The 18017-nt window shown below is 41.6% G+C and overlaps 1 protein-coding gene across 3 annotated transcripts in view; it reads right to left on the reverse strand.

Moving 5' to 3' along the window:
- The window catches only part of PTGFR (prostaglandin F receptor), a 43823-nt gene extending 27618 nt beyond the window's left edge, over positions 1 to 16205 (reverse strand). Inside the window, exons 1-3 of one of the 3 annotated variants that reach the window (XM_041750528.1) lie at positions 15915 to 16205; positions 15366 to 15530; positions 14029 to 14895 (exon numbers count right to left, since the gene is read on the reverse strand). In XM_041750528.1, the coding sequence (XP_041606462.1) occupies positions 14029 to 14826 (798 nt within the window). In that variant the 5' untranslated portion in view covers positions 14827 to 14895; positions 15366 to 15530; positions 15915 to 16205. Of the gene's footprint in view, positions 1 to 14028; positions 14896 to 15365; positions 15650 to 15914 lie in introns of those variants that run through there. The other 2 variants (XM_041750526.1, XM_041750527.1) reach the window with 2 other exon arrangements.
- Between the last annotated feature and the right edge of the window lie 1812 nt (positions 16206 to 18017).

Raw genomic sequence — 18017 nt, forward strand, 5'->3', positions numbered from 1 at the left:
GTTTGAAATGAAAAATACTCAGGTTACTCAATCAGCATTCATATGTGAGAATTCTGACTCTGATTATAAACATTATTTAATGAAAGTATTTACCTATTATGAAAGCCACAGCACATTCACCCCTCCTTCCCCTCTTCAGGCTGGGTGGGTCACTGAGGAGGAATGCCTAAAGCTGGGTTTCTCCCTCCACCCACCACAAAGAGTAGCCTTCAGTAGAAAGGGAAAATGAAGTTAATTCCAAAACAGAGATCTCCATCTTTCAAGCTAAAACATTGTTTAGTGTTTCGGCCTGACTAGAGATGGGAGTAGAGGAGGAGGATAACAGAAATTCCTCAGGACTCTGGGTTCTATTATTTTGCTCAGTACCTGAATATACAGGGCATCACTCAGAAATCATGGTGATGCATGATTTTTAATTGATTGCTTGACTGTCTCTTTATATTGTTTAGCAGATAAATAATCTCTGGGTGAGCTTAACTGATTTGAACTTGCGATTTTAGCAACCATATAAACCAAGGGGATCCCTGGGTGGCGCAGCGGTTTAGCGCCTGCCTTTGGCCCAGGGTGTGATCCTGGAGACCCGGGATCGAATCCCACGTCAGGCTCCCGGTGCATGGAGCCTGCTTCTCCCTATGTCTCTGCCTCTCTCTCTCTCTCTCTCTCTCTCTCTCTCTCTGTGTGTGTGTGTGTGTGTGTGACTATCATAAATAAATAAAAATTAAAAAAATAAATAAATAAACAAACCAAGAAATTCAAGAGAAGGATAGCACTAACACTGTGGCTACATCTTTTTTTTTTTTTTTTTTTTTTTTTTACTGTGGCTACATCTTAATGTCAATTCACACGCAAGGTAGGTAGTAGAGACAAGGGCGCCAATAGCCATTCATCTTTACAGCCAAGTATACATGGCGTGCTAAATCGACCATGTGTAAATCCACATCGATCTAAAACTATCTAAATAAGCAGAATGGCTTTGTATTACTGCCATTTAGCTTATACAGATAACCCTAAAGCATGCAATTAGTATAAGGTCAATAGCACACAGAGGAAATTATTCCTAGACAGACTGCCGGATTTGCCACCATCCAGGAGAGCATTTAGCAAACTGACTTCAGCACCCATATCCATAGACCAGCCTGCTATATAAACTTTGAGGGATGAACTAAAAAAACCAAAGATCTCATTTAGAACTGCTTGGTATGTATTTTCTCTCTTTTTTTCCCCAGCAATTCTTTATATTCCTTTGAAATAAGAAAGAGTCTGCCTTAGCTGTCTTTGGACTTTTCGGTAGAGAAAAGAATCACCACACAACCTACAATTGTTTCAAAACCACCTCATGCTATCAAAGTTTATAAAAACTCTGGGATTTTTGAAAATTCTTGGATACATTAGGTAGTTTTTTTATTCAGAAATAATGTACAAGAGAAATATTGGAATTTTCAGTTGCAAAAATATGTAGTTATAGAAGCACATAAAGATTAAACTACATCAAAAACGAATTCTCCATGCACTACGTAATGATAAAGATGTCTGTTGCTACTTTTGTGTTGCAATTTGGAAATAAGCTTTCACGGTAGGAAATGAGGAGTAAGAAGGCATTCACAAAGTTCTTTCTTTCTAGATGCAGTTCTAGTCCAGCTTTTCTCCAAAAAGTGCATTTGTAATGTCAACAGACCCAAAGAACATGCTAGGTTGGAGGAATAGTCTCAGGACTATCTTCCTAGTACACAGGTCTTGGGCAATTCTAAACCAAGACCTCAGGCAGAGCTGGATGAAGGACAGGCCAGTTACAGGTGCTGATGTCCAGGGTCGTCAAGAGCAAATTCCTGGGACTAATCAGAATCAACTTGCTTTCTAAACTGCAAATTTAACCGTGTTCTCCCAATCATTGACTTCCTTCTGATTTAACTTCATATTCCTAAATCAGCAAAACTAAAGCATCTATCAGAATATAGGGAACGGAAAATAAGAAGAACCACCTTATTTTCTTTTCAATGTCAGAATTCTGGAGCCCAACCAGGAGGTATAGGGACATAAGAGACAGGGGGAAAAATTCTTGTTCTGTTTGAATGCTATGATGATGCTATAACATATTCATAAGAATGGCACTAGGACAGCCCGGGTGGCTCAGCGGTTCAGTGCCGCCTTCATCCCAGGGTGTGATCCTGGAGACCCGGGATCGAGTCCCACGTCAGGCTCCCTGCATGGAGCCTGCTTCTCCCTCTGCCTGTGTCTCTGCCTCTCTCTCTCTATGTCTCTCATGAATAAATAAAATCTTAAAAAAAAAAAAGAATGGCACTAAAAGTTTCTTAGACTGTATCAATAATAGTAAATTCATAACAAAATCCAGAATATTCAAAGTTATTATTATTATAATAACAATTGCCTAAGAAAATAGGATCTGCAAGTAATAATCCTGATATAATATCTATTTATTGAACTTTATTACTTAAAAAAATATAGATTCTTTTCAAATGCCCATGACATATTTATAAAATCTGATAATAAGAAATTAACTAATTTGAAAACAGTAAGAATTACAAGTTAATATAAGAAATTTTTAAACTCTTAAACCTTCTGAAAAGCCAAATTTAAAAACAAAAATAAATATTATGTAAAATATTAGTAAAATAAACACATATAAATGTATAATGTACAAAAACAAACTAATAGATAAGAATAACTTCACTTATAAAAAATTCTTGGTACAAAAATTTGCTACTAAATTCATACTCTCAATGAAATTGATTAAATTATGCTAAAAGATACCAATGTTGTCTTCATGACAAAGTAGAAAACTCAAACCAAAAAAAAAAATCAGAAAAGAAACCGTGAGGCACATGCAGCCCAGTGTTTATAGCAGTGCTATCCACAATAGCCAAAAGATGGAAAGAGCCCAAATGTCCATCAACTGATGAATGGATAAAGAAGATGTGATATGCATATATATATACATATGTATATATATAATTTTATATATATACATAATTTATATACATAGTAGAATATTACTCACCCATCAAAAAGAATGAAATCTTGCCATTTGCAATAACGTAGGTGGAACTGATGCTAACTTTCGCTTAGCATAATACTAAGCGAAATAAGTCAGAGAAACACAAACACCATATGATTTCACTCATGTGGATTTGATGTAATGAGCACTGGGTATTGTATGCAACTGATGAATCACTAAATTCTACCCCTGAAACTGATACTACAATATGTAAACTAACCCAGATTTAAATAAAATCTTGAAAGAAAAAAAAAGGGAAAAAAAACCCTCAAACTCTATCAAAAAACACTGAAATGATACCAAGTCATCACACAACAGCTAACATCAGAGTTACTTAAATTACTGCAGTACGTAGAGACAGAATTTCCCTATTGTTTTTTAAACTAGTATAATTCTAATATTAAAAACAGGATACAATAAAAGAAGGAAATTATAGATCCACGTAACTTTTTTAAACACTAAAATATGCACGAAATAGTTTCCCCAAAAATACAAAAATGTTCAACATCATTAGTCAGAAAGGAAATACAAATCAAAACTATAATGAGCTGCCTACCACTGGATATCCACTGAAACAGCCATAATAAAAAACAAACAAACAAAAAAAGAATGTTTCCCAAAAAAAATAAGTTTTGGCAAAAATGTAGAGATAATTGGAACCCTCATACACTGTTGATTGGAAGATATAATGGTGTAGCCATCCTGGAAAACAGTTTGGTGTTACCACAAAAAGCTAGACATAATATTACCATTTGACCCAGCAAATTTCACTCCTAGTTATGTACCCAAAAGAATTGAAAACAAGTGTTGAAACAAAACCTTGTATATAACTCTTCAAGGCAGCACAAGTCACAATAGCCAAAGGTGGAAACAACCCAAATGTCCATCAACTAATGAATGGATAAACAAAATGTGGTGTATCCATAGAAATGAATATTATTTGGTCACAAAAAAAGAATGATGTACTGATACATGCCACTACATGCATCGACCTTGAAAACACTACATTAAGCGAAAGAAGCCAAACACAAAAGGTCACATATTTTTAAGATCCCATGTATATGAAATATCCAACATAGGCAAATCCATGAAGACAGACTAGTGGCTGCCAGGGGCTTCAGGGAGTGGGAAACAGGGAATGGGGGAATGATTGCTTCATGGGTACAGGGCTTCTCTTGAGGTTGATGAAAATGTTCTAGACAAGAGCGTGGTGATGGTTACACAACATTCTGAATGTAAGAAACTGTCATGGAATTGTACCCTTTAAAATGGTTAAAATAGTGAATTTTATGTTATGTGAATTTCATCACAGTAAAAGTAAATTATTATTCAAGAAATGATTTCAATTATGGGAGATCATGGTCATGAAAGGGAACATTCTATATTGTAACTGATAAATTGAACGTACGTGTAAATAAAACGTGAAGATGGTAATCGTACATAAAGCAAAGACAGACCAGTAGGGTGAAATAAAGGGTCCAGAAAGAGCCGAACACATTTAACAATTTCATACAAAATAAAGGTAGAATTTTAAAGAGTTAGACAAAAATCATTCAGCTATCTTGGGACAGCTAGCTCACCATTCAAAAGAAAATTCATATTATTAATTTGCAACCTAAACAAAATAAACCATAAATGTATTAAAAATATAAATACAAAGAATGAAAAAGCAGAAGTGCTAGAAAAAAAAGATGAATATCAGTATCATCTCAGCCTGAGAAAAGTATTTCTTAACCTGAAAGCAGTCACCACAAAGAAAATTACTGATTCATTCGCTACTTTTATAAATTAAAATACTAAATTAAAAGGCTAACAGTAAACATGGAAAAACAACTGCTTTCATAACACCTGATTTTATCATTATTTTTATATATTAGCATTATCTGTTCTTCGTTATCCAAAGAGTTCTTGAAAATCATTTACAGAAACCTACATATTCACACAAAAGATCATGCCCAATTGCACAAGAAAAAGAAAGTTTATCCTGTTAGTCAAAGAAATTAAACCATTATATTTTCCCCATCAGATGAGTAAAAGTATGTGCTCGGAATGCTAATAGCTGTAGTCTCTAGAGAGAGGGATTTGGAAGATCTTTTTCTGAATTTTAATTTGTAGTGTACTGTATCTTTTTTTACAATAAAGTTTTCTTTGCCTTTTTTAAAGTAGCTTGAGAGGATATGATAGACAAAATGTAATATTCCTCAATAAGGAAAAGACACCCGTGGACATAGAAAGAGCCTTTCCTCCCCAGGGCAGTTCCTGGGACCCGGGCACCTCTGCTCACTTGCCAGTCCCACCCCCAGCTTCCTGGCCCTCCACTTCCTTCCTTGTCCCTGCTCCTCTTCCCGACTCCTGCATTCTGTCTCCCAGCCCGGCCCGGGCATTTATCTGGGTTCTGTTTGTCTTGTTTTCTGGTCCTGTGCCGTGAACATAAATGCAAGAAGCAAAATAAAGGAATATGTAATCACAATGACAGCATCGACTACTGTTGCTGCTGCTGCTACAGCAAGGTTATTTAGTACCTACTAATGCACCTTTGGGCCCACGTTCCTCCACTATTTACTAAAGCAATGAATCCAGCAATTAACCCTTTGCCCTGCTCCCAGACAAGGCCAGGAAAATGCAAAGTTAAATTTATCCCACATTAAAAGTGGAAAGAGGGGCACCCTGGGTAGCTCAGTGGTTGAGGTCTGCCTGTAGCTCAGGGCGTGATCCTGGAGATCAAGGATCAAGTCCTGTATTGGGCTCCCCACAGGGAGCCTGCTTCTCCCTCTGCCTGTGTCTCTGCCTCTCTCTGTGTTTCTCATGAATAAATAAATAAAATCTTAAAAAAAAAAAAAAAGTGGAAAGAGCAGGGGCGCCTGGGTGTCTCAGTCAGTTAAGCATCCACTTTTGATTTAGGCTCAGGTTATGATCTCAGGGTTGTGGGATGGAGCCCTGCGCATGAAGCCTGCTTAAGATTCTCTCTCTCCCCCTCTCCCTCTGCCCTTCTCCCTTTCTCTGTTTCGAAATGAAAATTTTAAAAATTTAAATGTAAAATAAAACTGGAAAGAGAAGGAAAAGTATGAGTTAGAGGTTGGAGAACAGAGTGCAAAAGCCACGGATAAAATGAAGAAGTTAGAAAGATGATTCCTAGAGTATGTGCCTCAGAAATATTTTCCCAGGCCAAGTCTGTCCCTGCTTCAGGTCCACCGAGAGAGAGACACCCAACGTTCTGCTCAGCAGAAGTCTGCCAAATGAGCAAATCAATGAGTAAATTAACAAGTGCATTAAAGCATAAGTATATTTTTTATTTTCTTTATTTCTAGTATTAAAGTTCATAGTAATTGGTTTTTTTTTCTATTTTCAGTTGTTTCCAACATTTTATTAATGAAAATTCTTGCAAAGACTTGGTGACTTTTTGTAATGCTTCGTTTCACCTACATGTATTTCTATTTTATATCTGGAGTCACTTTTCTTATCAATGGATAGTAGAAAAGACTTATTTGAATCATTAAATTATTACTATCTGATTTAATTTTCCTGCTATTCATGTGTCATTACTTGAAAATTCTTCTAGCTTTTAATATTAATTTATTACAACCTGCTGTGCCCTGACATCATCAAAGTCTGTCCCAAACACTAAGGTTCTTACTTGTACATTTTTATATCTCTAGGAATTATATACATTATTATTTCCTCTCTCCTTGGTTTTTACAATTTATATCACTTCAGTTAGGATCATATTTACTTCCGGTACTTTTTCCTCCTAAATGATGTACTATAGAAATTTTTCACTTCTATATTATCAAAAATAATCTCATCCACATATATTCGCAACAGAATACCTGTTACTCTGCTATAACAGGAAATATAATCAAATATCTTCATATTTCAATGTCCTACACATGCCCTCTCTTCTCATCTTCTATGAGTATCGTTGCCTACAGCAAAGATATTGTGAACGGTTAAATCATAGAGATTGTTACTGTAGTAACTAGAATACTGCCTGGCACAACAGGTAGGATGCTCAATACATATCTGTCAAACGTATAAACAAATAATTACTTGTGGGCCACCAAATCACAAGAGACAGCCACATACTGTAGCATTCATCGTTCATTTAACAACTAATTACAAAGTGCCTTCAATTGTCTCATTGACAAAGTTATTGTCTGGCAGCAGTAGTGTTTAATAGTAACAGCAACAATAACAATAACAGTATAATAACTGAAGCATACGACACTATGTCAGACACTATGTTAATTTACATTTATTAATTTATTTAGTCCCCACAACAACCCAAGGAAGCATTTCAATACCTGTCTCCCATAGGAGGAAACAGGCACAGAGTGGTTAAGGTCACATAGCCAGGAGGTGGAAGAAACAGGACTTTTCTTACCTCTCAGCAGGATAACTTTATTTCTACTAAGCTGCAAGCTCTTTTTCCTCTTACTCCCTGGAACTACTCACAGCACAAGCACATGCCTTTTACGTAACAGTCTCGATAATCTGGGGCTAATTTTAACTCGATCCCAATAATGTATAAATTAATACCTTACAAGTTATTATAATTACAAATTATTAGAGTATTTGAATTCAAAAAATATGCGAAAGATCAGCAGGCAACGTCTTTACTTCCAGTGAGACAGTGAAGTAAGGAAAGGTAACCCGAAACTTCAGGTGGGAATGTCCAAGAAAAGTTTTCTGAAGCTGTGCGCTCCCTCTGCTCCTCTCCACTACAACCAAACCTCCTTAATAGAGGAAAACATGGAAAACGCCTGACCTAAACACAGATAATTTTTTTTTGTCTAATCGAGATGGTGGGTGGCAGTAAAAGCAATAGACTTTTTGAGGATTTTTGGATTTCAGACTTAATCCGGGCCAACCACGTTAGGAGGAGAGGTAGGAGAGGTAGGGAGGTGATATCATTTTTTCTGATAGTACTTCTATGTAGTACTATCATAATGAGGTCACAGACATACAAAGTTGGCTTAGAGTAATCCCATGTCACAGCCAAGAGGTGGTAGGGATGGGACCCTATCCCTCCTGCCTGTACTTGCACAACCACAGTATCTTAAGAGACGGCTTGATTTGAAACTGTGCACAAAAAAGCTAAAATAAATCCTTTTATGCAATCCAATTGTCTCTGTCTCTTTCACCATCACACCACAGACACCCCATTTTGGCATTCCACCATCTGAATTTTTTTTAAGGATTCATTAGCTAAGGAGGAGTGAGAAAAACAACCTCCCCGTCTGGATGAAGCCACAACTGCATCGACTCCTCTGTGGCATTACCATCCTTACACTCAGGACAGAGGATAGACAGAATGACAAATTTTACACAAGCCCTGAAAAAGCAATATTTGCAACTATCAACAGACAGTTTTTCTCCTATTGGATGAAGTCTTCTGTAAATAGAGAAAAATGCCATTGATATACCAGGTAAAATTCGCTGTGGCTATAAATGCTTTCCGAAGCAAATACAAATGGAAGGTATTTTGTGAACCTCCTGTAAGGAAAAGACTAAACAACGTTAAAACTGGCAACCTAGAGAGATTCTGGGCACATTAACATCTTGAATTGTTCTTTAAATGTTTTGGAGCTTAATAAAAACCCCAAGACACATTAAGCCAGAAGATTTTTTATATCCAAGAGGGTATAAATCTAATCCACATGTTTCTGATTCATTTACTCTTGAATCACTCAAGCAAATGTTTTTAAGTGCCCTCCCAATGTCTATGGTATCTCTGGGCATTTTTATAACTCTTTCTCCTTAAAAACAGGAAATCATGTTTGGCCAAGAGTAAATTAACTTAAAATACCAAAAGTATTCCACACCACTGTACACATCTAAAGCAACAGATTTTTATGAAAATTCTCAACTTAGCAATGTCTTTTTTAGTTGATTGACCTCTGCTGGACCAATCTTATACACTTTCATGGAGTGAGAAAATAAACTCGAAGGAACTCAACTCCAAAGGCCTATGCATAGCTCAGTATATTAGTCAAGTCACACTGTAAACCTATCTGCAACATACTTTATATTTTGATAATGCAGGAACAACTGGACTTCTGAAAGACTGCCCTAAGCTGGACTCTGCAAGAAAAGAGACTTGGAGACAGACATCTACGTGCAGGGAGTGTTCTGGGGGAGTGCGAGGTGGTGAGGGAAGCAGGACTTGGCAAAGGGAGGAGCAGGGCTGAGTGCAGTTGCAAGGCCTCAGCAAGCTCGGAAGCATGGACGACCCTTCAGAAATGTTCCAAACGAGGCAAGGGGGCAAGGGCTTTGTGTCTCCACAGCCACCCATCACCACACACCCAGTGACCAAAGAAAGGCAGCAAGCACCATGGTCAAGGCAGCTTCCTTTGGCTGAGGGTAATTCCCCTGAGAGCAAAGCTCACCCATCATTTGCCATAAGCCCTCTGAGACCTGGTTCATTCTGATGCCAATACCTTTAGTAATTCAGTCAAACTTCAATCAGCTACCCAACTGTTTTTATTTATCGCTGACAAACATCTTAGTGACTAAATGTTTAACTACACTGGCTAGAAGCACTAGCATAAGAGTGAATAATCTTTAAGAAATCAAGTTCAAACTTTATATATGCAGGAGAACACTTTTCTGGGGTAAACTTACCTACCTAAGAAATCCATTTACTTTTCATATACTTGCTCCTCTTTTCCCAAATCAAAATAATCCTTTATCCCTGAAGGGAAAGTAAACAAATGTCTGTCCTTCTGGTAAAAGATTGCTGAAGTTTAATAGTGTCTACAGTTGCTGACTTAGGGAACAGATTAAAAATTACCATTTGGGTTTCAGTAATTGCTTAATTAACTCTTACCTACAAAACTGAGAATCCACATTCTGGTCAATCATTTGCAATCTTTGGGCATTCATACTACCTAAGTTACAGTCAACCAGTCGAAAAGTATTTATTGCTCTGCCAAACTGATGAAATAAGAATAGCAATAATAATAAGTTCCTTTCAGGCTTACGTATTCTAGAAACGGAACATTAAAAAGAATCGTTACTTATATGAAGACAAAAATAATATTAAGAAAATGTTACTTGAAAGGCTGGTAAATAGGTTATTTTTTCCTCTCACCCTAGAAACATCAAAAGAATGTCTTCGAGATTTACTTATTAAGGAACAGTGATTCACCTAGGACACAGGGAAGACACTTTTTTTTAATTGTCATTTGACTCTTAAAGATTTTTGTACTAATTTGTTGCTAAATGAAATTGTAAACTAAAAAGTGCCCATTGTAGTTTCCTGTATTTTTCATTTAGGACTATAATTAAATGAACTTATATGTGTTCACCATGTTTAAAACTGTAAAAATCCAGATACTGTAAAAGTTTAAATTTTAACATTTTAATGAGCTATAGCTTAAACTAGTATATTTGTACTACTCTTCTAAATCTTAATTCCTGAAAACATACATTTCCTCCTTTGGAAAAATAACACATTAAATCTTAAAAATTAAAAAAAATTAAAAATCCACCACAGGGGATTTTTAGGGCAATGAAATTATTCTGTATGATACTGCAATGATGGACACATGTCAATATACATTTATCAAAGCTCATACAACATACAACGCTATGGTAAAACACGACAGACCTTAGTCAATAAGAATGATTTGGTATTGGGTCATGAATTTTGTGACAAATTATAAGGGTTAATGAAGGCGTCGGAGGGAACATGAGAGGGCATAACGTGAACTCCGTGTTTGCCGCTCATTTCCCTGTAAACCTAAAACTAATCAAGAAAAAAGAGTCTATTAAAAAGACAGATGAAAACTCAAACAACAAGATCATCTTCCCTTTTGTATTGGTTGAACTCAATCACTAAAATTAATAAAATATTCCGTTTGTCATCAGCTACAAATTTAAATAATTTCAGAAATTATGCCATGATTGATAAGTTTTGATACAATAAATCCCACCAAGCACAACCACTATCATCTGCATTATTCACCTGCTACCTTTCGTGTGTGTGCACCTGTAACTGTGTTCCAGTTTGAGGCTTGAAAATGACAGTGATAACATGTCAAAGTGTGCACAGTTGTTCATCCAAGTTACAAATCCAACAGTTCATACTCATCAATCATAGAAAGAAAATACATAATGTAAAGTAGGGCACTGGGAGAAGCTGTCAGCGTTATAGTACAACCATGGGGATCCAGAAGGTTGATTTCAGAGGCTAAAATCAAGTTTAAAGTAGTTTAAAAACTAAGAAGTTTTTAAAATATAAGGTGGAGAGTGATGGCTCAGTCATTAACATCTATGCAATTTTTCCTAAGCATTTAATGGGGAAAGGAGACATGTTTCAAATGAGATGCTAGTGCTTGATGTTATTCAGCATTCCCAAACCTGAGTTTCTTTACAAGGGTTCCATTTAGAGCTGTCTGATGGCCTTAACCTAATGTCAAAGGCACATGTGTCTGGACCACAAAAGCTGTAAATCCTTTAGTCAGAATTTGCTATGAAGACCCAAGCGTCCACAAGAGAAACCAGGAATGCAAAGAATGCTTCCAATAAAATATCACCCCTCAAGAAGTATCTGTGGTGTATCAACTGAGCATCGAACACAGAAATAATTCTCACACTAAAAAGCATTTTAGAAGGATTGATACACTGGTGTAATAGGTGTGTTGATAACTCATAAATAGAACATAGAACTCAGAAAATGTTTCACAAAAATAAAATTATGTTTCCAATAGAAAAATGTTCAAAATATGGATTAAACTGTAATATCTACTTTAACAGAGAAGGAAACCAAAAACTCAGGAAGAGAAAAACATAAATTCAAAATATCCATGATGAGCATGGAATCTTGCTACCTTCCACAGTCTCACAGCAGTTAACCTATCACTCCTATTTCTCAATCAAAAGCTAGAACGAAGCAGAATTTTAAAGGTGACTGAGAACAAACATAAACCAAAGAAAGCACCAGTGATACCTCAGTTGTCCAGACCACTTGTCTCTCCTCTCACTATTCCATTGATTTCAGGCTCTCTCCAGGCCTACGATCTCCATTTTTCTCACCTTCTTCATTTTCTCTTTCTAACCCCCAGTTGATTTCTGGGCTACTCACGGTCACTTTTTATTTTGAAAAGCTAGATTATTTCAAAGTTTAAGGGAAAAAAAAAAAGGGTCATTCAAAGGGAATTCCCTCTGTTGAGTGGCATAAATTAAACTCTTCAAGAATGAACGCTGAAGTGACTCCTAAGTATTGATAGAATTGGTCTCTGCTACTCAGATTCAAATAAGCAGACAATGAACACAGATCAGATCTCTGCTTGGTTACACCTAAGGCCTCCTAAAATGACAACAAGCAGGCCTCAAAATGTTGACTTGCCATTGACAGACTCAACCTGGCCTCCCTGTGGTTGGGTTCCTAGGACCAATTCCAGAATATCAGGAAGAAATATTTAAATGATTTAACAACTCCAGAAGCTAAATTCAAATTGTGAGAACATAATATGAATAAAGAAAATATTCAAAAAGTAGAAACCCTTTTGGAGAATAAAATCAGCTGTCACAGGATTTGTCTGCAACAGCGGCTCTCACAACTTTCTTATGCATCAGGATCATCAGGATTGTTTATTAAAACTCCACTGGTGGGGCACCTGGGTGGCTCAGTCTGTTAAGCATCTGCCTCCAGCTCAGGTCGTGATCCTAGGATCCTGGGATCGAGCCCCACATCAGGCTCCTTGCTTAGCGGGAAGCGTGCTTCTCCTTCTCCCTCTGCCGTGCCCCCTGCTTATACTTTCCCACTCTCTCTTTCTCAAATAAATAAAATCTTTAAAATAAGTAAATATATAAATAAATAAAACTCCACTGGCAACAGTTTTTGGACAGTGGCTCTGCTGGAGGGGCTAGGAAAACTGCATCAGTCGCAAGCACCTTCATACTACCAGGCAAGGTATGATCACAACCTCTGGGTTCCATCTACCTTTGTCTCCCCACTTTGCCTCACCTTTACCTGTGGATCCCCTGTATTACTATGTCTATCCCATTTCTTCACTGGTACAGAAGAAGGAATGAAAATAATCTTTACTGCCACCACTAGTTGTGAATAGAGGATTCTTTCTCTCTTTCATGGCATGTTGTCACTCTTTCCATCATAAAGTCAAATGATGAAGGGAGTTAAGGCCATACTTAAAAAAATCATAAATATTTTGTCTTCTACCTAGAAGATAATATAAGTGACTTATGTTTGTTGTTAATTCCTTAACCTTAGCTTTCATTTCCCAATAAAAATAACAAGCTGTCAAACAGAGCTACTGGCTACGTCAAAAAAAAATTTTTTTTTTTTTTTTAAGGAATGGGATGAAAAAGGAAGGTTTTCCTACCAATCATACCTCTCCGTGAAGTATTGGCATTGTTCTTGGGTTGTTGAACTAGTGATTTCTTCACCTAACCTATCCATAGAATTCAACCTCAACTATCCAACTATCTCAACTCATCACCTCCCTTTGCAAGCCAAGACCCAGCATTGTGCGTTTAGAAAAACCCAGGAGCTAATATGCCTTTTCACACAGACTTTCTACCAAGACTTAGTTGAGCCCATTCCAATACTATATTATAGTTGGTCGTTTTTTTTTTTCACATTTTAGAAACTAATTCTATTAAGCATATTAAAACTATGTTGCTCTGTTAAAATCACCTTATCCTCTTCTGCAAGCAGGTTACGCTATAGTTAGAATTGTTCAGCAAGACATTTCTTTCAAACCTATCTTCCCAGTCTTTGATGTGTTCTGTTTTGTAGAAACACCAGGTCCTCTTTCATTTCACAAGGAGGAGTGTTGGAAAATCAAAGCATGGGTACCATAGACAGCTTAATCCTGAGCCAGAGCTGGGTGCCGAAGGAAGTTCTGAGTAGGAATAAACTCCAGTATTTAAAAGATTGAATAGTGTTGCCCATCAAGACCAACAACTTTGAAAAAGACAACAAACCTTGTATTACACATGGAAAAAAAAAATGGAAGAAAGCAGAAATTGTCAAAATGTTAGGCTCTTACCAGAAATGGACTCCAGCAAATGCAGGAGACACACATTATAGCCAGGAGCTGGATGACCATTTCAAAATGATGAGACCTGCCTTGTCTGTGCTGCTGACTTTTAAATTTGACTCTTAAAAGTGTGATTCCTGTGATGGCATTGCACAAGAATGAAACGCCAAGGGCTAAGAGCCCCAGAAAAGAAAAGAGCAGAAGATAAAACCTATCTTCCCAGTCTTTGATGTGTTCTGTTTTGTAGAAACACCAGGTCCTCGATGCTTGAATTTTATAGTTTCGATGCCCAAGGATGGGGAGCAAAGCTACGAAAATGGCAAACAAGCACACTCCACTCAACATCATTTTCACATGTTTGGATGTAATTTTCGTAGAATGAAATATTGGTTTGGTGACTCCAATACAGCGCTCAATGGCCATCACACTGCCTAGAAAAAGTGGGCACAGACCGGAGAACACCATGCAGATACCAAAGATACTGCACAGGATGTTGGACTGGTCAAAGCGGATCCAGTCTTTATCAGAAGCATACACAAAGACTGCTATAGCTCCATTGATGAGGTGGCCAAAGAAGTCTGTGATTACCAGGGCACTGGCCAGAAGCAGAAACGACGCCTTGGACTTCTGTCTAAATCTCTGATAAGCCTTCATGAGAATAGCAATGGCAAGGCTGTTGGACAAGATGCCCACTGTCATGAAGATTACTGAAAAAAATACCGAGAGCCGGTTTTCCGTCTGGCAAGTTGTATTTGAAAGGAGCCCAGCTGCAGGAGACACTGGCTGTTGGGAACTGTTCATAGACATTGTGGTGGAGACAGAGCTGCCCTCTCAAGTCATCGCCCTCAGCACCGAGCAGGCTTGCAGTCCGGACATCTGCAGCACAAAGACAGAGGAGCCGTGAGCCCTGGATAACTGCGCATCTGACATTTAAGACTGATGTGCCCCAGCACCCGGTGGGGGGAATCGGAGGTATCCGGCCTATCACGGGCGAGGTTGCATCACACCAGGGCAGCACACATCTGCCTGCGGCTCCGCATTTCATTTTCAAGGTAAAGAAGCTGCCCAAACTCACACACACACACACACACACACACCTGCTTTGGGGTCACTCTGGGCCCCTCTGCAAACGGGGGCCTCCCACATCCCTCCCTACATTTCACAGACACCTGGAAGCTTCTGAAGTTTATGGGGTCACCAACAAGGTCAGATGGAAACCCTAAAAAGTTTTTCAGTGCGCACAAGTCTCTTCAAATAACCAGGTGACCTTCTGCGGTTTCTGCGTTTGCCTTTGGAGGGCCTGGACCCCCCCCCCGCCCCCCCCCAGTCCTCTTTGAGGGAACTACCTGTCGGGCAGGCAGGCCAGGGAACCCCCTCCGGGCTTCGGGAGGGGGCAAGGGGGCAGCAAACGCCCCCGCTGGCTTCCCCGGCGCTCTGAGCCGTCCCCGTGGCTCAACTTACAGCAGACCCCGGGCCGGACCCCGCGGGCCAGGCCTGCGTCTCTGAGGCTCCTGCGGGCCAGCGGCCACCTGAGCCCCGGGCGGCGGCGGGGACCCGGCGGCCGCGCTCCCCCGACACCAGCCGCCGCGGCGGGCGCCCAAGCGGCCCCGGGTGCTCGCCCGCTCGCCTCGCCCGCGCCCCCTCCTCCGAGCAGCCCGCCGGGGAGCCCCGGGACCCCCCTCCCGGCCCCACTGCACCCCGCGGGCCCGCGTCCCTCCCCCGGGGCGCCCCCGCCCGCCGGCCCCACTCCCGCCCCGGGGGCCCCGGGGGTCTGCCCGGGACGTGGGGCCACGCTCGGCCTCAGCTGCGCCCCGGGGCGGCCCCCGGAGGGTCCCCCCCACCCCCGGGCGGAGCATCCCGAGGCCGCCGTGCGGAGGCAGCCGCCGGGCCGTTACCTGCGCATCCCCGGCCGCCGCCAGGGCCCGGGCGGGGAAGGGCGGCCCGCTCCGAGGGCCATCGCGCGCCCGGCCCCCTCCAGCCCCGCCGCCCCGCCGTCCCGCCGTCCGTCCGTCCGTCCGTCCGCCCGCGCGGAAGCTGGAGGCTGCGGGCGCGCGCGGCTCCTCGGTCGCTCGGCCCCGGCGGCGCTGCAGCGGGCGCGGGCGGCAGGGCGCGGGGGACCTCGGCCCCCTCCCCGTCCGCCTCCCCGTCCCGGTCCCCGTCCCCCTCGCCCTCCCCGCCCCTCTCTCCTCCCCGCCCCCTCCCCGTCCCCGTCCCTCTCCCCGTCCCGGTCCCCGTCCCCCTCGCCCTCCCCGCCCCTCTCCCCTCCCCGTCCCCCTCCCCGTCCCGGTCCCCGTCCCCCTCGCCCTCCCCGCCCCTCTCTCCTCCCCGCCCCCTCCCCGTCCCCGTCCCTCTCCCCGTCCCGGTCCCCGTCCCCCTCGCCCTCCCCGCCCCTCTCCCCTCCCCGTCCCCCTCCCCGTCCCGGTCCCCGTCCCCCTCGCCCTCCCCGCCCCTCTCTCCTCCCCGCCCCCTCCCCGTCCCCGTCCCCGTCCCCCTCCCCGTCCCCGTCCCCCTCCCCGTCTCGGTCCCCGTCCCCCTCGCCCTCCCCGCCCCTCTCTCCTCCCCGCCCCCTCCCCGCCCCCCCGCGCCCGCAGCCGCCCGGCCGCTCGCAGAGAAGTTGCGTGTCCGACCCCGGGGAGCTCAGGGCGCCCAGTGGGACTCGGGACGGTGCAGGCGCCCGGCACCCCGCAGCGCACCCTCGGTCGGTCCCTGATCCGGCTCGCAAAGGATAGAGGGGCGCCCGGGGCCGGGGGGGGGGGGACGGGGGACGGGGGGCTCAGCGCTGGGCGTGACCCCGGGGTCCCGGGATCCCCGCAGGGGCCTGCCTCTCCCTCTGCCCGTGGCTCTGCCTCTCTCTCTCATGAATAGATCCAAAGAAAGAGAGGAAGAGAGAGGGAGAGAAGGAAGGAAGGAAGGAAGGAAGGAAGGAAGGAAGGAAGGAAGGAAGGAAGAAAGAAAGAAAAGAGAAAGAGAGAAAGAAAAGAAAGAAAGAAAAAGTAAGGAAGGAAGGAAGAAAAAGAAAGAAGAAAGAAAGAAAAGAAAAGAGAGAAAGAAAGAAAAGAAAGAGAGGAAGGAAGGAAGGAAGGAAGGAAGAAAGAAGAGAACGAAAAAAGAAAGAAAAGATAAGAGAGAGAAAGAAAAAAAGAAAGAGAGAGAGAAAGAAAGGAGAGAAAGAAAAGAAAGAGAAAGAGAGAAAAGAAGAAAGAAAGAAAAGAAAGAAAGAAAGAAGAAAGAAAGAAAGAGAAGAAGAAGAAGAGAGAAAAGAAGAAAGAAAGAAAGAAAGAAAGAAAGAAAGAAAGAAAGAAGAGAAAAAGAAAGGAAGGAAGGAAGGAAGGAAGGCAGAGAGAGAGAGAAAGAAAGAAAGAAAGAAAAGAAAAGGGTAAAGAAATCAGGCAGACAGAGCCGGTGTGTTTGAGGAAAGGGCTCAGCGGGGCCCATGTCCCCAGGGAGTCCAAAACAAGTATTCAAGCCACGTGTTGTAAATGAAAACAGTCCCTGCCTCGGGGTTCACTATCAGAGGCCTGGACTCTAACTTTCTAAGGAATGTGAGAAGGGAAAGGGATGAGAAGTGTTCTTGAAGGACACCTGCAGATAAGGTATTAGCAACATTTTAATGATTTCTAAAAGCCCAATGTCGACAGTATTTCTAATAATACATTTACCCAGAGAGTTGTGAATCTAAATTTTGTGGAAATCATGTTCTTATCAAGTGAAGAAATGCCCACTATGTCATTAGGAATTATGATTTGGGTCATTTTAATACTGTAACTCCTTTTTTTGCTAATATTGTTTTGATCCATACCTCCTGTGTCTCATTTTTCCAGCTGAACACTTGGGGGAAATCTATTGGTGGCCTGTGATCTCTTTATTTTAGTACAATGTTGCCACCCCCTAGGTGAAAAACCAGTGCCACCTGGAAATAAACCCTCCTTACTCTGTTCGAAAGTCAGAAGGGGCCTCTAAATTCCTGGAAAATTGAAAAGGATCGTAAAATGCTAAAG

Source organism: Vulpes lagopus, chromosome 3 (genome assembly GCF_018345385.1).
Source record: "Vulpes lagopus strain Blue_001 chromosome 3, ASM1834538v1, whole genome shotgun sequence".
NCBI classification, from domain to species: domain Eukaryota; kingdom Metazoa; phylum Chordata; class Mammalia; order Carnivora; family Canidae; genus Vulpes; species Vulpes lagopus.